This window comes from Hoplias malabaricus, chromosome 8 (assembly GCF_029633855.1).
Source record: "Hoplias malabaricus isolate fHopMal1 chromosome 8, fHopMal1.hap1, whole genome shotgun sequence".
Lineage (NCBI taxonomy): Eukaryota > Metazoa > Chordata > Actinopteri > Characiformes > Erythrinidae > Hoplias > Hoplias malabaricus.
In genome coordinates, this window is record NC_089807.1 from 1,027,090 (window position 1) to 1,052,527 (window position 25,438).

A 25,438-nucleotide genomic window follows, 5' to 3' on the forward strand; every position below is an offset into this window, starting at 1 on the left:
TAGTAGTTGCTATAACTGTAATACTTCTAATATATAATCACATTAATATATAATTACAGCGCAACATTTGTTTTTGGATGAATGTCTACAAACACACCACAGGGTTTATTCCTATTTATATCTATTTCTATTTTTATCTCTGTGTAAAAACACAACACGTATCAGCTGGCAGAAAAAAAACTCTTTCAATCATGTAATCATACTCCTCTTTATTAAAGATCATTTAAAATATTACAACACGATTAATGAGGATTAAGCCAATTACTGCCTTGAAATTGTATTTGCCATTGATTTAATTACGTTGTGGCAATAATGAATAGAAATATATATACGAGTGTGTGTGTGTGTGTGTGTGTGTGTGTGTGTGTATAAATTATGCTACAGTGAATTTTAAAACAATAATATTAAGAAGAAACTGTTTTTTTTGGCCCCTTAAAAAGCTTCAACGTCACTGTCCTTAAGATATTTGCGAGTGTGAAGAACCTCTCACATCTCATGAAGGTTGTAGAAATATCTCTTAAATTGCTAAAGCACATTTCTTTAGACGTTCACTCACACCGTTTTTCCAAGCCTGTTATTTAAGGAACCACATATGGCACTGCTCCAGGAACCTGCCACTCTTTTTTAATTTCTTTAGGATTCTAGTGAACGCACATCTGTGAATTCTGTGAACACTCACACAGCATGTAGTAGTTCTGATTATTACAGTCACCTGCCGGTACACAGCCTCTAAAGATGTTTTCCTGTAACTAAGAGACAGTGAAGTGGGCTCTCTTTCGATCCACAATCTCAAATGCACTGAAAGAACGGCAGAGGACTTTGTCACAGTCATGTGATGTTTAACTAGCAGTGAAATACTTTAATGACGATTCCTTCCGTGAAAAAGAAATCAACACGAGACAGAACGCTGTAAGATATAAAGATTAAAGAATGAGCAGAGGTACAGAGACTAAACGGAGGTCTCAGAAACAACAGTGTGATCAAGGTACACACAGAAGTAAAGGAAAAATGTGTAAAATGAAAAGTAAAATATAGAGATCAAATAGAAACAGATTAGAGCTCTAAAAATAAACAGAACATAAATAAACAACCAGGAAGTATATTATATATCTATATAAAGAGAGAGAGAGAGAGAGAGAGACAGTACAATAACAATAACATAACTATAATAACATAACTATAATAATAACTAGAATTTGTGCAAAGAATTGAATTACTGTTAACGAGTATGGAAAAAAGTCTTGGGATTCATGAAAACACCTCTGCTACCACAGTCTTGTACAACACACACACACTTACAACTCTGTATCTGTTCACTGTGGAACCTGCAGTTTGCGTTTCAGAGCATTAATGACCGTCTTTAACATTTGAGCTGATGGAGCTACTGAAAGGAATCCATGATCAGTGATCAGTAGGTCTCTGCTGTCACCTACACTCTAACCTCTGTCTCCAGATCAGCAGAGTAAAGGCAGGTCTAAAGCCCAGGGACAGGGTTAGTTTTACTGTCATGAATTGTCCTGTTTAGTGTATTTCTGCCTCGTCACTTGTTTCCCTTTGTCATGTGTGTAGGAGCTCATGGCTCTTTGTTTTGTTTTCGTCTCCTCCCTTGTCTCTGCCTTAGCCCCACCTCCGCCTTCTCACCAGTGTCTCCACCTGTCTCCTTTGTGGCACTGCCCTCTTGTTCCCCCTCCCAGGTGTTCTTTGTCTGTTCTAGAGTTTATAAGCCCTGTCCTGAGTCTCAGTGTTTGTCTACCGTTTTACATTCGTGTCTCTCTATGTTTATGTCTCTGTTTGAGTCAGTTTTTCTAGGTCTCCGTCTCAAGTATATCTGTCTAGGTCAAGCTTGTTAGGTCTTTGTTTAGTTTATATTCCTGTCTCTCTGTCTAGGTTACCCTCTCTGTTTAAGTCTCTCTCTGTCTAGGTTTAACTTCCTGGTCTCACTGTTTAGCTGTTAGTGTTTCAGGTCTGTTTCTGGTGTTTTGTTCTTTAGTTTCTTGTTATTTTATACTTTGTATTAGTTGTTTTTAGTTAGTTTATATTCTTTGTTTATTTCTATAGGGCCCTTTCAATTTAAATAAAAACCTACCCTGCGTTTACCTCAATCTCAATGAGTACTTACTGTTACATTTACCTGTGGACGTGGGGTAAAGTGATTTTAAATCTGTCTGAATACAATATTTCAGTCATTTTCCTGGACCTATTTCTTACTGTAAAACTAGCAGTAAAAATAAGCCCAGTTTATTAATATGGGAATGTGGGGGAATATTCCGTTATATCCCAGGGTTAAAGGAGTTTTTCCACTATTTTCTTAATAACAGAGGAGCTGGAGGAGTATAGTGGTGTAATGTATGGTTGAAGTACGAGGATAAGCTCAAACCCACAAGACCTTGATCCCCACTCTATTAGACTCTACTCTCTGATTGGTTCCTGGTTGGTTTTCCACTCCCACAGCTCCCCCCTGAAATGTATCTGGTGTCGTCTCTAACCCCGTCTCTAAGGGGAACAGTGCGCTTTGGAGACCACAACAACGGTGGCGGTAACGTTAAGCGGTGTTTACTCATGGTGTATTGGCGTGTTGTTGTTGTTTGGGACTGAACACAGCTCCGTCATCAGTTCAGACAGATCAGTAGAGTTTGTTCCTTCCTTGTTGCAGCGTCCAGCTCTCGCTGGATTCTTTCGTCGGCCACCGATCCAAGGAGCGTTTGAACCTCTTCAAAAGACCACGGCGTCATTTTACGAGCTGCCGTCGTGAGTCGGATAAAAACAAACGTGATCTCTGCTGCAGCTGGAGATTTTACAGATGGAGAGTTGGTGCTGGTCGTCTGCGTTGCGTGGCGTAGAGTGACGACTCTCTCTGGACGATCAGCGCTCTGCAAGGTTTACACGCCACGGTTTAGTCCCTATTCGACTCGCTCTGAACCACGAGAGAACAGCCACTAAACAAGAACCCGCTTCCAGAACCAGGACCAGGACCTGATTTACCTGGTGGAGGAGTGAAGAAGACGAGTAGAGTGGAATAGAGTAGTGTAGGGACCGTGCAGTGGAAAAGCGACCCAGACAAACACCTCAAAGTAGGCCAACATAGATTCATAATTAGTGAGAGTTCTATGAACTTGAAGGAAGGTGGGTGTGGGATGTGGCAGTTATTCACTATTGATCCTTCCAGAGGCATCATAGGCTTAATTCAATAACACACTTGCGAAGGTAGTTGAGGGAGGAAGGGAGTGGACTGGCTCTTATGTGTAACCCCAGTAAAGGGGTGCAGGATTGTGCTCATCTCCTCTGGGATGAATACGTTTATTGGACTGAGCTTGAGCTCTTGGTCTAATATCAATCACGAAGACGCAGAACCTAATCTCGTTTGTAATTTAAAAGTTGCATACAATAATGAAAAACAGACGAGAATCAAATCGCCATACACCGCTCTGCTATTCATCCGCTATGCCTCTGTGTTCATGACAGGCCTAATGGTATTTATTTAATATCTTCCCTGGAGTGTGTTTATGAGTTGTGGATATGTGTGTGTATGCATTGCCCAGTTAGTGCGAGAAGAAGTGGAGCAGTCCAGCAACTTCAACACGATTAATCAGCCTCTACCCATTGCAGTCCTGGGAAAATTGATGTGCACAAAAGGCGAAAAGACTTAATTCATAAGTAAATGGAGTCATAAATAAGAGTGTGTGTGCGTGAGGCAGGGTTGGGGCACAGAGAGTGAGATTTACTGCCGCAGAACATTGCAGGAAAGAAGGACGGAGGCAATAAATATGTATTAGTGTGGAGGCAAAGCGATACAGGCCTGAAAAAAAAAATAGAAAATCTCCCGACATCCCGACGGAGGCACACAAAAGCGAACAGCTGTTAAAATACACTCATTCAAAACCACATATGAACAGCATTCACACACACACACACACACACACACACACTTCTGTGAGTCAGCAAACTGCAAAATTGAGACAAGCAACCTTTTCAGATTTCTCTCTGCCACTACGCTTGGTCTCCAGCCACGAATGTTTATGCAGAATGAATAAAAATAAAGATTTGATGGAAACCGTGAATAAAAATGAGCAAAAATTCTAAGTCTAGGCAAAGTATAACACTAACAACTTTCAACTCATTCATTCATTCATTGTCTGTAACTCTTATCCAGTTCAGGGTCGCGGTGGGTCAGAGCCTACCCAGAATTATTTCACTCACACACTCACACCTACGGACACTTTTGAGTCACCAATCCACCTACCAACCTGTGTTTTTGGACTGTGGGAGGAAACCCACGCAGATACAGAGAGAACACACCACACTCCTCACAGACAGTCACCCGGAGCGGGAATTGAACTCACAACCTCCGGGTCCCTGGAGCTGTGACAGAGACACTACCTGCTGCATCACTGCGCCGCCCACAACTTTCAACTAATCCAAGAAAATATCAACCATAATAATAAACAGTAAATACTTGTTTTTCTTTTACTGAGCCATTATTTAATCGAGCCAGAAAAAATAATCAGCCAATCAGATTCTCTGTCCCCTCTGTGAGACACTCCTCCCTCGTTGGTCCACCTTGTAGATGTAGAGTCAGAGACAGTAGCTCATCTGTCGCTGCACAGTGTGTGTCGCTCGTCCTCTAGTCCTTCATCAGTGACACAGGACGCTGTCGGCTGGATGTTTTTGGTCGGTGGACTGTTCTCGGTCCAGACACTGAGGGGTTTAAAAACTCCAGCAGCACTGCTGTGTCTGATCCACTCTACACCAGCACAACACACACTAACACACCACCAGCTAAAGGGTTTAAAGAAAAATAAAATGCAACAAATTAGCAACAATACACTGCTCTGAAAGAACAAATTAAACAAGTGTGTTTTTTTAGGAACATGACAGGTCTTTTCCTCGCACAGAGGACATCAGCATAATTTGAATAATTTTTTGGCAACAATGAATTTTTTGGCTTCATTTTAATTCAGCGTCTGGATGAAGACCTGGCTCCTTTCTCACACACCAACAACACACTAATCCCCGTTAAAACAAGCCTCTGAAACAGGCCACGGACCTACAGTTCTGTAAAGAAAGGTCAGGTTTATAGCAATGATCAACAACAATTACCACATTTAGTCTCTCCTGCCCAGATCAGCATTATAAATATAACTACAATACAGTCTCATAGCAACTTACTTAAATACAGGGGGGGGGGGACGAAGAGAGAGAGAGAGAGAGAGAGAGGAAGAGAGGGAGGAAGAGAGAGAGAGAGAGAGAGGAAGAGAGAGAGGAAGAGAGAGAGAGGGAGGAAGAGAGAGAGAGAGAGAGAGAGGGAGGAAGAGAGAGAGAGAGAGAGAGAGAGAGAGAGAGAGAGAGGGAGGAAGAGAGAGAGAGAGAGAGAGAGTGTGCAAACAGTAATCTATTCCTTTCATTTCTAATTCTCAGTGAGCGGCGGAGGGCTTGGGCTTCATTACACACATTTACTCTTCTATTGCATCCAGCTTCCATTTCTAATAGCCTTGTAATCATATTACAGGATTGTGCTGTGGAGAAGACCATACAGTCGCATAAAGAACGCCCTCTCACACACACACACACACACACACACACACACACACACACACACACACACACAGTAAGTGCTTTCCCATGAGGACCGTGGGTCTATGCAGAGATCCAATATTGTACATAATGTTTAATACAGACACCAATGTTGAAACATAAACATTAACGAAATGTAAAGAAAGGTTCGTGTGATGATGAGTCGATCATTTAAATCACACACTGAACAGAATCCAGCAGAAACAAATACATCCTTAAAGCGTAGGAGAGGTGCTCCTGAGATTCATCTCATAAACAACCTGCTGCTACCTGACTTCTTACGTTTTCTCTGTTTTTATTCACTGCTTTTATTTCTCCAGGTCCAAACCCCACGAGCCCCACAGCAGTGTTCTCCCACTGTGTAAACAGCCCCTGTTCAGAACGCCCGCTTTCAGCACCTGTTCCTTTAAATGATAATGAGCCGCTCGCTGTTCACCCCGACCCCGAGCGCACAGCAGTGAGGAGCGAGGAGCAGAAGCTCTGGTTTTTAGCCGTTTTCACTCTGTTCTCTTTCTTCTCCGTTTTTACTCAGTGCTCTTATTTCTCCGCTCGTTGTGTCTGTTTCATGCGGGGTCCAGCGCTGTGATTGGACAGACTCAGACGAGGGGGCGGGGCCATTCTAAGACTCGTTCAGAACGACTCGTTTTATCCTGTGTATCTGACACAGGCAGCGCACAGAAAACCGACTGGAGTGTTTTGTTTCACAGTGTGCGTGTTGGTGGGCTCACACATGCACAGAGGACAGCGCACTGCGTCTGAGAGTTTGTTCTCTGTGGCACGCTCTCGTACACTGTGACAAAAAACTAATATATGAGGGGGCTGTTATCGCACGGTGTGCATCAGGTTTAAAACATTACAAAATACAACACGAGTTTCTTGTAGTGCAACCTAGGCTCATAAATCAAAACAGTACAAGAGCTGCACAGTTCCGCTGCAGCAGCTGAAGCCTAAGGAGCTTCGTGTAGGTTAGGTTAGTCATGGTGAGTTACCCTGTAGCCTGGTAATACATTGTTTTCAGGGAGAACTGCTGCATATAACTCAGTAATATATGCAGTGTCCAAACATGTTTGGGTGTTGGGGTGAAGCAGGCAGGTCTGGGGGCAGTGTGAGGAGAACATTTCACATTCCGTCCCTCTCAGGCCTGAAATCAGCTCTGTCTTTAGCCGCCCACCCACCACACAACATCGCCGCGCTAATCCCAAGCCAACACAGGCTCACACTCACACACACTAGCAGACAGCTCTCACTCTTACACACACACACACACACATATCCTGGTTGGCATCCTCTTCCTGATTTCCAGCAGCTTAGGAATCCACACAAGAGCCTTGCTTCTCTCCCCTTTTTACTTCTGAATCTAAATCTATTTTCCAACACCGTAAAGGACAAAGGAGTCTCGGCTCTAACCTGAAGACGATCCGCCCGAGCTCGGTGTACACACACACCCGAAAGCAGGGTGGGCCCGGTTTATCCCAGGCTCCCCGGGTGTGTTCAGAGATTAAGGGAGGACTCCGGGAACGCAAACCCCCCGAGTCTCCGTGCCCTGCAGCCAGAGCGCGGCTTAAGCCTTTTTTAAGACGCATGCACGGATTGGCCTTTTGGCAGCGGTGCCGCGGGGGAGACTCGGAGCACGTACGGAAGGGGTATTATACGAAACTAATGCTAAGAGCATGAGGCTCAAATCATGGAGGGAGGGTCTACCATTATTTTCCATTAGGTACATGATGCTTAAAGATGATTCAATAAGTTTGATTTTGGGGAGGGAGGCTGTGTCTATGTGAGGATACGCAGAGAGCGAGTGTGTGTGTGTGTGTGTGTGTGTGTGTGTGTGTGTGTATTGACTCAGAGTGGAAGATTGTCCAGCACTTCACGTCTCAGTAATAGCCTCATTATTCATGGATGAGTCCTCGCCGTACCGCGGACAGAAAGAGCGCTGGCAAACAAGCCTCAATTTTCAGCATTTAGCTTCTATTAGCTCTAGCTGCACATTTCTTGGGAATCCCTCACACATGACTCTGACCTCCTATCAGCCTCCAGTGCTGCCGAGGACTAGTGACTTTGAGTGACCTCTGATTGGACTCCTGGGATCGACTGAAGTGGATGCTGCTCAGTTCCTGAGAATTCTCACAACACCACGCACCAGAGGAGTGTTTCCTGAATTCAGCGCTAACTGCACTTTAGCCTAAGCTCCTCCTGTCTGGTGCTAAGTGTGGGTTAGTGGAGTATCAAGCCCCCGGCATTGGTCTGTGGAGCTGCATTCTCTGGAAGTGAGGGAGCGCTGTCTAAGAACTGGTTAAACCAAAACACAGCAGCGTAACTCTGTGACCTAATACCACTCACTTCAAAAATCCCATGTTCAGTGTAAGTGTCTGTCAATGTGAGTATCTGGGGTCCACCAACACTTACACTGTGAAACAAGACCCCAGTCCATTCTGATCCTGCTCCGCTTCTGACGTCAAGTGCAGAGACTTTAGTATCGCCCCGCCCCCTCGTCTGAGTCTGTCCAATCACAGCGCTGGACGCGCGTTTATGTGAGAGTGAGAAATAAGAGCACTGAGTAAAAACGGAGAAGAAAGAGAACCAAGTGAAAACAGCTAAAAACCAGAGCTTCTGCTCCTCGCTCCTCACTGCTGTGCGCCTTGTGTTCAGAGGAAACAGAGGCTCGTTCACTGAGACCAAGCTGTTCAGACATTGTAAGAAAAGTACTGTGTTGTTTGATCCTTGTGGAATTTTGACCAAAGAAGGACATAGATACCTGAATGTCATGTGTTCTGTAGTCTGGATTGGAGAGCAAGCAGCAACCTGTGCATTCTCTCTCACACACACGTTTCCCAGAATCTCTGAAGAAAGTGGGCTGAGGCCTAGAGCAGGACACAATACTAATTAAAGAGTCAGGAGAGAGGGGGAGACAAGGGACAGGAAACAGGGAGAGAAAGAGAGAGAGCGAGACAGACAGAGAGACAGACAGAGAGAGAGACAGAGAGAGAGAGAGAGAGATAGACAGAGAGAGACAGACAGAGAGAGCGTGAGAGAGAGAGAGAGAGAGAGACAGAGAGACAGACAGAGAGAGAGAGAGAGAGACAGAGAGAGAGAGAGACAGAGAGAGAGAGAGACAGACAGAGAGAGAGACAGACAGAGAGAGAGACAGACAGAGAGAGAGAGACAGAGAGAGAGACAGACAGAGAGAGCGCGCGAGAGAGAGAGAGAGAGACAGAGTTTCTCATTTCTTGGAGTCTTGACCAGATACAAAGAGTCTGATTCAAACGTGTCTAATTAATTAACCCTTTCCACGTCTCTCCTGGTGACAGTGTTATTTGAGGTGATCGGCCAGTGCCTAGTGTCAGAGGATAATAAATACTCCATTGTGTTAAATGAAGTGTGCTGTAGATTTAACAAATCCATACGATCAGGAGAAACATCTGGAAACACACTGTTCTTCACTCGCTCACAGCACAGCGTCTGAGTTTTAGAACAAAAGTTTGATTTTGTATTTATAGTGATTTATATATAATCATATATAAGATAATAATAATAATAATCTCAGGTGTCTAAGAGTGCTGCTAAGTGCTGAATGTAGGTTGATCCCTCAGGCAAAGTCCGTAACACATAAGCCATCAGTTCAGCCCTCAGCTTGCTCACTGTTGTCTCTCTGAGTTAATTAGCAGTGTTTGTGTGTGTGTGTGTGTGTGTCCCAGATGGCGAGCCTCAGTGCTAACTGGTTTAACTGCAGCGAGAGTGGGGAGAGCAGTTCTGAGAGAAGAAGAGCGTGACCGATGGAGAGCATCAGCCATTACTCGCAGAGAAAATGACCCACAGCCGACGTGTAACTAAAGAGCAAGTCAGGCAGTTCTGATGAGGTGGCAGAGCTGTGTGTGTGTGTGTGTGTGTGTGTGTGTGTGTGTGTTGCTGTCTGTCATAGGTGATGTTGAGATTAAATTTTGCTGCTAAGCCTGAGCTCACTGCATTCTGTAAATTCTCTTAAGCCCTGAACAGGTGCAGGATCTCTCTCTCTCTCTTTCTCACTCACACACACACACACACACACACACACACACACACGTGTGCGCCGTGTACACAGGCATTAATCTGTTCCCATTCATCAGGCACAAATCACGGCAAACAAAGCTCTAATCAATGAGCAGAACTCACTGGCGAACGACTGCAGGGAAGAGTGTTTGTATGACGGAGAGACTTTGAGAGGTTTGTATACTGAGAGATGGAGGGAGACGGAGGGGTGGAGAAAGAAAGACAGCCATCATCTTAAAGAGAGATAAAGTACAAACACCTGCAAGTGCTCACTCACACACTCACCCAGTCACCCACACACTTAGTAACTCGCACACTCACCCAGTCACCCACACCTGTGGACAGTTTCACACACTCACCCAGTCACTCACACAGTCACACCTGTGGACAGTTTCACACACTCACACACTCACCCAGTCACTCAGTAACTCATACACTCACCCAGTCACTCACACACTCACACCTGTGGACAGTTTCACACACTCACCCAGTCACTCACACACTCACCCAGTCACTCACACAGTCACACCTGTGGACAGTTTCACACACTCACCCAGTCACTCACACACTCACACCTGTGGACAGTTTCACACACTCACCCAGTCACTCACACACTCACCCAGTCACACCTGTGGACAGTTTCACACACTCACACACTCACCCAGTCACTCAGTAACTCATACACTCACCCAGTCACTCACACACTCACACCTGTGGACAGTTTCACACACTCACCCAGTCACTCACACACTCACCCAGTCACACCTGTGGACAGTTTCACACACTCACACACTCACCCAGTCACTCAGTAACTCATACACTCACCCAGTCACTCACACACTCACACCTGTGGACAGTTTCACACACTCACCCAGTCACTCACACACTCACCCAGTCACTCACACACTCACCCAGTCACTCACCCAGTCACACCTGTGGACAGTTTCACACACTCACACACTCACCCAGTCACCCAGTCACTCACACACTCACCCAGTCACTCATGTTTGTATCGTGTATGAATCGTATAAAGGTTCCTGTCACTGACCTGTTCCCTGCGCAGGTCTCTGCTGTTTGTGGGTCGTTCCAAAAAGTGACTTTCATTTCCGTGGCCTTTAATATGTTAAGCTTGTGGTCTTTAAGCTCTCAGTAAGCACCTGAATTGCTCGCTGTAATTTCAGGGACATTTATTGAGGGTGTGTTGACCTGAAAAAGCAGACGCAGGGACGAGAGCGCAGACTGAAACTAGGAATAAACAAGTGCAAACAGGCAGTTCAACCTGAACAATAAGAGCTCTCTGGCTAAACAAGGTCTGTACTTCAGAGTCAAATTAATCTCCTGTGGTTTACGAGGGGACTCCGAGGGCTGCCATTTATTTACTTATTTATTTTTCCTCATAAACACAAACGTACAGCGGCTGAGGACAGAAAGTGCTTTGGTTAGCGCGGCACACTCAGCCCAGTGGACATTACTCTTCATTACTCAGGGGAGATTTCATTTGTGGAGGCTGGAGCCAGCTCGGACGTGTAAGAGATGAGGTGTTGGAGAGTAAATGAGAGATAGTCTGGAGAAACAAGCAGCAGTTCTGAGGATAAACAACAGGACTCTGTCCAATTAAATAAACTGTGAATATGCAAAAACATCTCACACTGAAAACAACTGCTGTGAAGTGCTTCTGCACATCACTTTCAAAGCAAAACAAAAGAAGCTGGTTATTCCACAGATCACCCATCGAGAAAACAGACGACCAGCTTCAGAGCTACAGCCCCCCGCTCAGAGACACAGCACTGGAACACGGGGGCTGCCGAGGACCGAAACTACCACGGCAAACACACAAGAGCCACCAGGACTCGTTACATGAAGGAGGATTGACTCTTATCTAACATTCAACTATTCTGCACATAGACTGCACATATGGAGACGTGACTGCACATCTGGAGACTTTACTGGAGACCTGGAGACATCACAGCACATCTGGACACTTTACTGGGCACCTGGAGACATCTATGACATCTGGACACTTTACTGGGCACCTGGAGACATGACTACACGTCTGGACACTTTACTGGGCACCTGGAGACATCACTACACGTCTGGACACTTTACTGGGCACCTGGAGACATCACTACACGTCTGGACACTTTACTGGGCACCTGGAGACATCACTGCACATCTGGACACTTTACCGGGCACATGGAGACATCACCGCACATCTGGACACTTTACCGGGCACATGGAGACATCACCGCACATCTGGACACTTTACCGGGCACCTGGAGACATCACCGCACATCTGGACACTTTACCGGGCACCTGGAGACATCACCGCACATCTGGACACTTTAATGGACATTTTTTGCATTTTCTATAGATATTTTTTGTGTTTTGTGTGGCACAGTCTACACTTTTTTTTTTAAGTCTGTACATTCCTCTCCCTAAAATTAGACCGAATCCAGGGCTGTGGAGAGTGCAGTTATTTTCTTATTTTTTATCATCTGTATTTTTTACTGAAAAAAATGCACTTTATTACTTTTGTATGTCTGCTGCATGTCCTCCAGGATGAATAAAGTATGTATCTATCTATATCTACAAAGGCAAAAGCAACCTTTCTACTGCAACGTGAGGTCCATAAACCAAAATATAATGAAAGAGGACAGGCTTTTTCAACCAAAACAAAAGGCGCCAAAAGACATCTCCATTCCCACAGCTCAGCAGGTAACGGCGAGATTACGCAGCGCAGGTTCTAGCTGCATGGGTGGAGTTTAATCACTCAACAAAACTCAAAGAGAATACGTTCTATAAATCAATACGATGTAAAATATGCATCAAAGGCATCCATCAGTGCCGGTGGAAGTGACAGCGAGGTTCCGTTTCGCTGGAGAAATGTCTCCACGCTTGCGTCTCTCCTGTCAATGACTGACTTCAGAATGCAGCGCCGAGACCATAATCACTCAGCGTCAGCCACTGTGTCCCGAGGAATCTGAGGCAAAAGGTTTCACCTCCTCAATCTCCTTTGTTCTATTAGCGCTCGCCGAGGTGGGCACAGATACGAGAGATCACAGGAGCGTCACGAGGCGTTCTGTGACGTTGAGACTGACGGAAGCTACAGCGTAATTCTTGCACGTGTGCGTACGCGGAACAGAGAAGGCACCGATCTGAGATCAGACACAGACCAGTGGAAAATGCTGAACTAGAAACACCAAGAGTCCTTCATAAAGACCCCCCACCCCCCACCTTTCTCCACAGAGGAACACGTCTGTGACCTGCTTTGGTCCAAACCCCACGAGCCCCACAGCAGTGTTCTCCCCCTGTGTAAACAGCCCCTGTTCAGAACGCCCGCTTTCAGCACCTGTTCCTTTAAATGATAATGAGCCGCTCGCTGTTCACCCTGACCCCGAGCGCACAGCAGTGAGGAGCTCTTGTTTCCACTTAAGTAACAAGCTTTTTAATTTCAGCAAATGGTGGAAAAGAAAAATGTTGCCACTCCTTCACCAGGGTCCACTGCAGAACAGAAGCGGCTATGATGCAAACGAGGACGGGAGTGTGGCGTGGGATGTGCCAGTGTGAATTCACACGACTGCAACCTCTGATGTTCAAACAACGCAACTGCATCTAAAGTCATAATGAACAGAACGGGCAGCTGACCGTCTCCACGATGCACATCGTCACATTCCTGCATCGAGATGTTTCATTACAGCCGAGCGCTCACTGCTCCAGAAAAGAGATCAATAAAAGAGAAGGTAAAACTAAGGACAAGAAATGAAACGTCGAGTCATTTCGCTCAGACCAGGAGCAATAAAGTCTGCTCTTCACAGTGGAGAAGTTCCTAAAGTTCAGGTTTAATTTTCTCTCTGTGGAGAGTTTTTCTTGACCACGAAAACACGGGGGAAGATCGATTAAACCTTGTTTCTGTCACTGCACTCTACGCTTCATAAAAGTGCTCGGTCTAAAACACTCATAAAGAAGGATCTGAACAGCGTGGTGTTATTAAACACAGATGCCACGGCACAGAAAGACCGCTGTCTACCTCAGTGTCATGCCAGTTCCGGGGGTGTGATGGCACTACGAGGGGCCTACAACACTTGGGTTCAGGCATCACCCCCCAACTCCAATGGAGAGTTCATATCAGTGACTACATTATAGAAACCACAAGGCCCAGCCGGCGGTGGTGGACACAAAACACAGAGGATACAGGGATGGAGAGGATGAAACAGAGGATGGAGAGTAAGGAGTTCTGAGCCTTGTAAGGGGACTTCTTAGAGAGTCATGGGCACAGAAATCATCCCTAATCTCTCTCTCTCTCTCTGATGAAGACCCCTGATACAGAATATAGGATTTTATACTGCACCTCACAGCTGAGAGAAAAACAACACTCGTCCAACCCTCCGTCTCTTTCTCACACAAGTGTAATGTCTCTCACCGCTCGTGTTTGGACCTGCCAAATAATGATCCTATCCTTGTCTGCAAACATCTCGGAGCTGAATTTAGCAGCACATCAAACAGATCAAAGCCACGTGTTGTTTTTGAATTCTAAATATTATTCAGAGCTCAGGTTTAAATGGTTCTTGTTGCTGACAGCGGTCTGTTGATGTGTGGGTAATTATTAGGATGTGTCCCAGTTTTAAAGGAACACTAGGTAAGATATGTTTGTTTTGTTTTGTAGGGGGGACGGGGACGGGGATGGAGTGGGGGTGAAATCCTACCCTCTTTTTGAAGTTACATAGTGTAGTTTCTGCAGTGCTGAGCCCGGAGTAGCAATGACAGCAGTTCTATTCTCCTGTTACAGATCAGTGGAGCATCGTAATGATTTTAAAGTGTGCTTTAAAGGCAGTGTCCATTATTCTGAGGAACTACTGTCCTCACAGCAACGCTAACTCCTCATTCAGAAGCTCTGAGGTTTTTAAGGTGGAATGGTGTTTGAGGGAAACAAAATGACTGTTTGAATGTGTCTGAAGTGTAACTTGTCTAAGCTTTTATTCACTATTTGAATTTCCACAGAAACCCATGTGTAACTCGAGCTGTTTAGTTTTGTAGCACTTTCGCTCTGTGTTTACTTTCATGCAGTTAGCGCTCTCCTGAATTTAGAGTCAGTTCCACCTTAAGTAATGTAACTGTAACATGGCAACATCCTCATTTCTTTTCATGCTTTTCAGTGTCTCCAGATGTTTTTCCTTGGCCATGGTTCACCCAGTGACACACTTAGCACTTTTCCACTGAAAGAACTTCTGGTTCTGTTCCTGATTCTTGGAACCTTGGTTCTTTCTAGTGAAGTGCCCCATGATTCTACAAGTTTAGAGGGGAACCAAGGATATGTCACCAGCAGGGGGCGCTACTGTGGCTGAATACAGCTCCAGAGCCACAGAAACTGTCTGAGTCATGACAGGGTCATTGTTTATTCTGTGTTCACCGTGGAGTGAGATCAGAGTGAGATATAACACTGTGTAAATGTTGCTGAGTTCACAGGCGTCCTGCTGAGGTCGTGAACAACAGAGAAACGTAACCAGCGCAGAGCCATGGCTCTGACCAATGACAACGATGTCGCTCCAAACACAGCCCCAGAAACACACACAAACGGAGCGTGTACCAGTTTTATTTCCTAATATTTATTTATATGAAACGTAAATGACCCGTCCAGCTCCACTGGGGAGCTTTTTTTATTTCCTTTCCCCATTTAACAAACCAGGGCTGTGTATAAACCCTGACACACACCCCTCATGACATTTTATTAAAAGTGTTTTATTTTGTTTAAATCATGAACACTGCCATTAAAACTAATTCTATCTAGTGTCTGAGTGTAGTGTAGAAGTGTGACAGTTGAGTGCCCTAAAAACCCACAGTGCACATTTACACCCAGTGGATGTTTGAGGACGGTGATGAAGGACACTGTCCCACAATCCAACAGGAAACAGAAAGGGGGAGCTTCTTGCATCAAAAATGTAGGCAAATACTGCACTACTCCCTACATAGGGCATATCACAGATAATAAAACTAACATTACTCCATTATTTCTTCCCCCCTGTATTGATCAAAGCAACCTTGAGTGTAAGAAATGTTGTATATAACTTGTTATTATTATCATTGTTATTATAAATGTTAGACAGAGGAACCTGATGCTTATATTGAATATAAATAGTTTCTTTTATTTGACATCATCATCAGTGCACTATTTTAATGCAGAAACCCTTAATTTATGACCTACACTGTGCACTACGGAGTGTGGAGGGCGACTGAGTTTCAGCCTTGGTAGAAAAAAACAAAAACAAAAATGGTACACAGTTGTAGCTGCAACATGGTGTCATTCATTGTCATAGCAACAGTTCATCCCGTCCTGTTAGTCAGAAATGGTGTTACTACTCTGTGCACTAGCCTGCTGACCTCACACTATTAACACAAAGTGTAAACTGTACCGCATTAGTGTGTAGTACACTACTGAAGATGCAGCCTTAGACCTGTGAGATACGAAGGAGTCATCAACACGGCTTTAAAATAGAGATCTGAACCTATTGTTACAAAGATAATAGAGAGAGAGAGAGAGAGAGAGAGAGAGAGAGAGAGAGAGAGAGATGAAAGAAAAAGTGAAGATCAAGGAAAGTGAAAAAGTGAGAGAAACAGAAAGCAAGAGCAAAAGCGAAAACAGAGAGAACAAGAGTATGCAAGAGTGAAAATGTGTGTGTGAGAGAGAGAGAGAGAGAGAGAGAGAGAGAGAGAGAGAGAGTTGTGTAATTTCTGTTGCTCTTTTTCACCCAGACATCCTCATGCATTAGTCATAGCATGCCAACTGTTCACTCACAAAACTCTTTGTTATGTGCCCCTTGGACACACACACACAACTCTGTTCCACTCCGTAATGTCAGTCTGTCTCAATGAGAAGAAAGCAGGAGCTTCACCCCTTTTCCAGAGGCCGACTTGGTGCATTTATTTACCTAGTGACCACTTGTCACTGACCGAGCCCTCAGCCGTGGCTCTGTCTCTGGTTTTTAAACTGGAGACATGTCCTGAGATTGTGTTCAGCCTTGTACACACACACACACACACACACGAAATGTCTGTGACCTGCTCTGGTCCAAACCCCACGAACCCCACAGCAGTGTTCTCCCCCTGTGTAAACAGCCCCTGTTCAGAACGACCGCTTTCAGCACCTGTTCCTTTAAATGATAATGAGCCGCTCGCTGTTCACCCCGACCCCGAGCGCACAGCAGTGAGGAGCGAGGAGCAGAAGCTCTGGTTTTTAGTCGTTTTCACTCTGTTCTCTTTCTTCTCCGTTTTTACTCAGTGCTCTTATTTCTCCGCGCTCGTTTTGTCTGTTTTGCTGCGTTTAACCTCGTCTCTGTGCTCTCACATAAACACGGGTCCAGCGCTGTGATTGGACAGACTCAGACGAGGGGGCGGGGCCATTCTAAAGTCTCTGCACTTGCCGACTCTGACTTAGACAACGCACAGAAACTGACTAGTGGGTCTTGTTTCACAGTGTGTGGGTTGGTGGAGTCACACATTAATGTGAACATGCATTGAACAAGGGATCTATTCATTGGTCCCCACTCTGATATTGTAGCACCACTCTGTTTTCCACCAGTTCTCTCCGTCACTGTCCTCAGGGAGCATTTGCATAAATAACGTATAAAGTGGCTGTTGGAGCAATTCCACTTATCTTTAATTTGGAACATACATTTTGACAGAACCTGAAAATAACAGCTTCCATTTACTCAGAATCAAACTTTCATGATAAACAAACCCAGAAGAATTGTTAAGAAGTGGTCCAAACTTGGTTCATATATATATTTATTTCACTGGAGAATACGGAAAGTGAATAATCAGACGATGGCTCCATTTATCCATTTGAAGCACAGCTCAGTTGTGTTCCGCTGAATGTAGATTATTTAAATAGAGTTTGACGCTAAAGTGGAGCTGTTCCTGTTTAAAATCAGAGCAATTAGTTCCAGACACGACACAAACTTCATCACAACAGATTTATTACTGTAAGGAACGCAGGAACCGGGTTCCACGCCTGGATCAGGTTTGTGGGAAGAGATACCTTTCCAAAACATAGAGCAGTTGCCTTATAGAGCCACACAGACCGGTCATTTAGGAAAACCGTTCCTTTATAGAGCAGCGCAGACCGGTCATTTAGGAAAACCGTTCCTTTATAGAGCGGCATAGACCGGTCATTTAGGAAAACCGTTCCTTTATAGAGCGGCATAGACCGGTCATTTAGGAACACCGTTCCCTTATAGAGCTGCACAGACCGGTCATTTAGGAAAACCGTTCATTTATAGAGCTGCACAGACTGATCATTTAGGAAAACCGTTCCTTTATAGAGCGGCATATACCGGTCATTTAGGAAAACCGTTCCTTTATAGAGCGGCATAGACCGGTCATTTAGGAACACCGTTCCCTTATAGAGCTGCACAGACCGGTCATTTAGGAAAACCGTTCATTTATAGAGCTGCACAGACCGGTCATTTAGGAAAACCTTTCCCTTATAGAGCGGCACAGACCGGTCATTTAGGAACACCGTTCCTTTATAGAGCAGCGCAGACCCGTCATTTAGGAACACCATTCCTTTATAGAGCAGCATAGAGTGGTCATTTAGAAACACCATTCCTTTATAGAGCGGCATAGACCGGTCATTTAGGAACACCGTTCCCTTATAGAGCTGAGTTTGGAGAGTCTGAGAAAAGGAAATGAAGAAGAGAAATCAAAAGCGAGGGAGGGGAACAAATGCAAATTCTCCAATTGTGGAGGTCTGTTCATTAATTAACTGCTCTGGCCTCTCTCTCTCGATTTTCACCCAGGTGCCCGCAGAGGCCTCCACCACAAAATTAAGTTCGGAGCACTCCGATGGTTAAAAATAATAAAGGCAGAAAGGTCAGGCGGCGACAGGCAGCGCAGACAGGTGTAGTGGAGTGTGGCGCCACGTTCGCTGGGAGAGTGCGGCTCGTAATGAAAGATTAAAGAGAAATTGAGAAAAGAAGGTTAGAAGAGAGATGTGACCTCACTTTAAAAGGCGGCGGCGCGGACAGATATTAAGATATCATCAGCGTCTTCCGGCGTCGAGTGTGTCGAGCTCTTGAGAGGGACTTGAGCTGGTGAATAAAACCAGTATAAATCCGACAGCGGACCGGGACCTCCCTCTCTCTAATGTTTCTAACACCAGGACATTTCCGCTCGCCCCCGGGCCCCTGGATAACTGACCTATCCACGGGGGAGCGCCACAGCCCACACGGCTCATTAGAGAGAGATTAATTTATTAATTAAGAAGCAAATTAAGGGGCAAGCATCGCAGCGCTTCATTAAACTCAACTGAGACGGTCGGTCTTTGAGATTCAAGAACAGTGACGTTTCTCAAGCTGGAGACTGAGGGATGTGTATCAAAGCTGTTCAGAAAAACAGAAACAGAATGGAAGATTATATTCAGAGTAGTTTTGGAGCCTTTCTATTGGTCATTCGTTCACGCAGTGTGTGCTGTGTTCAAATGAAGTAGTAACTAAACATTCACAAACACAGAGATACAGGTCTGTAATGATTTGAAAGAAAGAAAAACAGAACTCTACAGAGAGAGAGAGAGAGAGAGAGAGAGAGAGAGAGAGAGAGAGATGCATAAGGGAGAGTACATAAGCCAGTGATTATCACTTCTCTCTCTCTCTCTCTCTCTTCCTCTCCCTCGTTCCTTCTCATTGCCTCAGAGCCACACCAATAAATTATGAATGCTTATTAAAAAAGGGCAATATTCAGCATCCAAAATAGACACAAAAGCGAGATAAACAAAAAGTGCTGAGAAGCTTTGGGATGATATCGTATTCCAGCAAACACTCTCTCTCACACACACACACACACAGGCCCCATGCTTCACTCTTCTCCTCTAAGGACCCTCCGATATGCAGATAACCTCTACACACCGCTTGGCAGCACTCGGCAGGCTGCTGAAAAGTCGACTTGTTCTAGCAAGGATTTTCCTCGTGTGAAATTTGTCTAATTTAAATGAGACTCTTATTTTTATTTATTTAGCTTTTATTTACAGCTGCACTGTGTAGGTTTGAGGCGTCTGGGGAGTCGCTCTCACTGGTGGAAATGAGTAATTGCATGTAATGTGTGGAAGAACACTCTGAAACATGGGTCGCGCTGAGCTCCATTTCCCAGAAAGGATTTATGTGGTGATCGTGAGCACATTGGTGTTGGAGTTTTCAAAGAGAACTGGATCAGAACAGATTTGCAATGAGTTCAGTTTGACTCCAATGCACGGAACACACTTTTTCAAACATCAAACAGAAAAAGTTCATCAATTAATTCAGGTTTTTTCCTCAGATGGGGTTTGACTGGTCTTCACAGCTCAGTAACGGGACTTCTATCGGTCTACAACGTGAACAAATCTGTCCATGAAGGGCTTGAGTGTGTGCTCAGGTTGGTTTCTGTTTGTCGCCTCTGTCACTAACAACAAGACTGGAAACGTAGGTGTGTTAGGAGCTCATGTGTTCAGGAGAACATCAAACGGTTCGTCTATTTGGACCTGATTAGGACGAGGAGAAGAAAAAAGCCAGACGTATTTTACAGCTGCACCAATAGACGGCCTCAGTCTCGCTCCACCCTACGTACTGCACACTGTAGGTCATAGAATAATGATTTCTGCACTTATATAGTGTACTGTATGTCAAATAATAGCCCAGTTTATATTCAGTTATAAGCTTCATATCTTGCTTTAGATCCAGTGCCCTGCTTGTGTGCAGTAGTTTAAGTTTACCCTGTAAAATACACAATGTAAGGAGCATGGCTCTATTTGGGATGCAGCTCAAGCCTCTCCTCCATCACTGATTGGTTCAACAGCACCACGCCCATGTCCACAAATCAGATACAGATCTAAAACTTGGTATTAATCTAGAACAGCATGAGAGAGTGATTCAAATCTGATTTGAAAATATCCAGATTTAACGTGTTCACACAGTCCTCAAAAATACCACTTCAGTCACTTCAGCCTGTTAATGTGAATACAGCTTTCAGCAAAGACCTTTCATTTCCTTTAGATTTAACAAAGACATCTCACACAACGCTGTCAATAACACAACAACACACTTCACAATCTATTCACACACACAGACAGACGTTACCAACCACCAGAAACAGAGTTTAAAACAATCAAAACAACACCTTTAAAAGACTGTACTGAAGAAAGATCCCGCCATTATAAAAGGTGACCACCCCGATTTTAATTAAAAATAATAACAACACTGTGTATAAAACTCTGAGGATGTTTCCTCTCCCGTCGGTTTGAGCTGGAACCACTCTAATTTGTTTCTGTGGGAATTCAAACCGTGAATAAACACTTAGAGACATTTTACACTTCAGTCGCGTACAAACTACAATGGTTTTCTTCCTCAAACACACCATTCCACCAAGACATGGAGCTTCTGAATGTAAACAAACCAGTGAGAACAGCAATTTCCCAATAATCACAGACTTTCCCTTTAAGTGTCTCTTTAAATTATTCCAGTCCGACATTACATTAAACCTTAAACCCACACGACCCCTCACTGTTACAGTAACTGCTCAGAACCTCAGTCCAGTTCAAACTGAGTCACAGAGTCTACATTCAAAAACATTCTATAAGTTTAGCTTTACAACTCTTTTATAAGCTTCACAATGAACAACTTCCTCTTGTTTAACAAGGACCGCCAAGAAACATCATTCTGATTCGCTTAAATAATTCAGGACATGATCTGCATTAAAAATGTTAAACCCTCAATCTGGAGTTTTACAAAAGCCAGCTATTTGACGAGATTAAATATAATGGGCTTCCATATGCTTCCTCTAATCTGTGGTGAGGGCTTTAATGTGCTTTAATACCATCTTCAATGATGTCCATTTGGAAGAAGAACACGCCACAAAAGAACAACATCTGATGGATAAAGCATGCGTTTTATTCCTGTGATAAACGCACCATTAATCTTCATATAACACTAATGTTTCCATCACGAGCCGCGAGTGAGACGCCCACTGCCAACAACAACGTATTTGAGGAATTAAAAAAAAACAAGAAAGGAAAGTAAGAGTAATGTAATTTCAGTGCTTTCTGGATGAAGATGTTGTGCTGAGTGTTTAAGCGTACGCAGCACAGACGCTGCACCGTGGATTCAGTTTAACACCTGTCTCTCTACAGATTACTCACCGCTGAAATGATGTTTGTCGAATAAGGGGTCGGCCTTAAGCCTTTTTGAGAAATAAAGCCGAGACAAACAACAACAGTGAAGAGACAGTTTTACATATTTGAATAATAATGACTGTTATTATTATTATTATTATTATAATCATTTGTATTAATGCTGGCCCCTGTACAGCACTAGGATTCTGGAAATGCTTTCAATACAGTTATGATTTTAGAACATTATTTTAATAAGTCACCAGTTTCCACATCATTAAATGAACTATTATCTATTTATGAATAATTATTGGTGAACACCATCCGGTAAAACATTCATTTTAATCTGACACTTTTTTCTGTTACTACTCTGTAAATGATTCAATTAAAATAAACACAAATAAATGACCTTTCCTCCACTCAGAACCTGCAGATTCAGTTCACTCTTCAGGGTGGCGACAGGAGCGCATCCAGAATCACCGGAGGAAACCCACACAAACACAGAGAGAACACACCACATTCCTCACAGACAGTGACCCGAGGAGAGGATCCCACCCCGGACCCCAGAGGCCCTGCAGCTTTGGGGCAACACTGAATTAAACCACGTTCACCCAGTATTATTTACACTCACAATTAATATAAACCAACTGTATTTAAATAATAACTTTAAAATCAACAAATCAGAGATTTTTCAAAAATTAAACTAAATTCCTCAGATTTTCTTTTTTTTTTTTTTTTGAGTGAATGATTGTCTACGACACACGAGCGTAGATTAATTTAATCACCCCAATAATGAGGAGCGATGCCATGAGCAAATCATCACTGTGCAATAAATAAATAAAAACAAACATCTATCTCCAAATGTAATCGTTTTACACGAGAAGAGAAAAAAAAACTTTCAATGGAAGTCAGTATAAAAATATTTAAATCCAAGTTATTTTGGAGCATTTCTATTGGTCCGTTCATGAAAATGTCACACAGTGTAAAGGACTGAAGTTGTAAACTAAAAATTGACAAAAATGGAGATACGTGTGAACAACATGTGACAAAAATGTTAATGACACAGAGGTCATCATTAACGTGGACCACTGATGGAGACCTAAACTCTACAGACGCTGTCCTGTCACGATGGGTTTTTTTTGTTTTGTGTTATTTTTCAAACCTGACGTCTATTAAAGTTCCCTTTGTCATTAACACATTCACAAACAGAACTATGACATCAACCCTCTTCAACACAAATGTGATCAACTGCAAGTTATTTTTACATATGGAGCATATCATTCCTGTTCTGAGCCACAGGATCCTACTCACATCACTAACAAGGATCCAGAGACAGGCAACGGAGCCTAAAGAACAAACCCCATATACAGCAGTGATGTTACTTCAGTAAATAACTCAACAGCCAAAATACAGTTACAGTCAAAGTATCAGACCCAATCACTCAAACAATAACCTTCTTTAGACACTACATTACACTGAGAGAAACACTAGTGCACCGCTATAATGTATTCACCAAGTTACACACCACACAACTGGTTTAAAGCTGCCATCGTTTTCACAGCGAAAAAAACACAAAGTCTGAAAAGAATAGTGTTAATTTTAATAATATTTTTATATTGATTTAACAAAATACACATTTAAATATGGTTTGAAAATGGTCTGTAACTGAAGGTATTTAAGGCGCAATAATATCTTTTGCCAACCACCACTGACTACATTACAGCCTTATATTCCCTTAAATAAACCTGAGAGATCACCTGAAGGCCAACCCTGATACACCTCCCTGAGCAGGAATGTGGGCGCCACTGGTCGTCTTGGTTTTTTTGTTTGTTTGTTTGTTTTGTTATGTTTTTCTTCCCATCCAAGAGAAAATACACTCCCTTTACAAACATCACAATTCTCAATATTCAAAATAGTATTATTGTAAGAAACTAAAAAAAGAGACTTGTGTTCCCCATTTTTTACCGAGAAAATCAACAACACCATTTGACCAGAGAGGATATGTTTAAATAAAATAACTGCTGTATGTAAAATAAACTGTAAACACACACACACACACACAACAGAAAACTGAAAGCTCTTACCGTACACTCCCTGTCCCTGCGAATAGCGATGGATGACGGAGAAAAGTAAGACCCAGAAAAGCTCCATGTTCAGCCTCGACGCCTCATCACCTGCGGAGAGTCTGATCAGCACTCGGTTCACAAATGCAATTCATTTTCTCAAAATCCGTGGATTATCTAAAGATTAGGAGGGGGCCGTCGTAGCTCGAGGTGGATTGACGGGATTGACCTGGGCATGAGTTATTTATAAAAGCACCGAGCAGGTAAACGGAGAGGAGAGTTAACTGCATCTGCTCAGCGTCCCTCAGATAGAAAACGAGAGCTGTGGATGCGGATAAAGCGGCGGATGAATCAACTGTGGATGGAGTATCGTTATTTTGAATCAGAGTAATCAACTTTAAGTTTGAAATGTGATGTTCTGGTCCAGTGCTCCACCAGAAAAGCCGAAATGTCATATTTCAATACTGTTTTAGACGCCTGACAAGTTCGTTTCCCGCCAAACGCCCCGTACGTCAGAGAGAGGATGGACTGGAGGTGTCTGCGGAGCGGCCGTTAGTGGAACGCGGCGTTTAAAACTTTAACGACTTTTTCCTCTTTTAAACATAACGGCCGTGTGCTGCCTCTGCGCGCGGCACCTTAATCACTGCACCTGCTGCCACACAGGCATTCGAATCTTTTTCTCAGTACAGAGACTGAACCGATTCATGAGTAAAAATGAATCTTTGAATCTTTCTAATTTTAACAGCATATACGTTGTTTTGCACGAGCAGATGTCGGATATTATAACATACTCCAAACATTTCTGAAATAGTTAAAATAGACACGTTATTTATATCTTAGTTCAACGGATCTAATCGTAGTACCAATAAAGAATCGGTTCTATAAAATGAATCAAACTTCAAATTACAACTGCTTCGCACGCGCCTGTCTACACGCTGATGCGCTCTTCTCCGGGAGCGCTCTCCGAACGGATAGAGCAACACCCGCTCTTTAAAAATGACACACCTTGTCATAGACATCCTTCTGAAGCCTGTCAGTTGTTTTAGCCAAATATTCCCGTACCCACAAAGCGCTGTGTACGCTTCTGCACGCTACACGTACGTCAGCAGAACTAAAGAATTATTTCCAGATGACAGGCTTTTATTTTATTTTCCGCGTGGCGGCCACATGGAGGTTCATCTGTTTTCTCCCTTTTATGCTCTTTTTAACAAGAAAAACTCCTCAAACCAATGGGAGAATCACTGAGATTCACCCTCACAACAATTTTCATGGGTTTATCACGAAATGCCTAAATGTAAATATATGACAGAAACATATGGTCCTCTGAGGGTTCTTTATTAAAGACAATAAAAACTACACAGTGTCTGTGGGGTGTGATGGTTCTTCAGGTTGATGGAGAATGAGGTGTATATGGTTCTGTAGAACACATTTTTAAAACTAGTTCTACACCAAACACGGTTCTTCAGTTGTTACGGTGCACAGTTTGTGACAGTATCCTTTTTGGTGCGATTTGGAAATACTTCCAAGAAGGTGCTACGTAGAGAGCCATATGTCACACATTCTCCACGAGTCTGAGCAGATAACTGGTTCTAAATGAAACTCGTTGTTCTAGCTAGAACCCGTGTCTTTAATAAACAAACGGTAAAGTGTA

The 25,438-nt window shown here is 43.6% G+C and overlaps 1 protein-coding gene across 2 annotated transcripts in view; it reads right to left on the reverse strand.

The window, feature by feature from the left end:
• LOC136706170 (MAM domain-containing glycosylphosphatidylinositol anchor protein 1) overlaps positions 1-25,438 on the reverse strand; it is a 297,644-nt gene that overhangs the window by 271,129 nt on the left and 1,077 nt on the right. The window contains exons 1-2 of one of the 2 annotated variants that reach the window (XM_066680125.1): positions 24,793-24,915; positions 23,809-23,898 (exon numbers count right to left, since the gene is read on the reverse strand). In XM_066680125.1, coding sequence (XP_066536222.1) covers positions 23,809-23,875 — 67 coding nt within the window. In that variant the 5' untranslated portion in view covers positions 23,876-23,898; positions 24,793-24,915. Of the gene's footprint in view, positions 1-23,808; positions 23,899-24,792; positions 24,916-25,438 lie in introns of those variants that run through there. The other variant, XM_066680124.1, reaches the window with a different exon arrangement.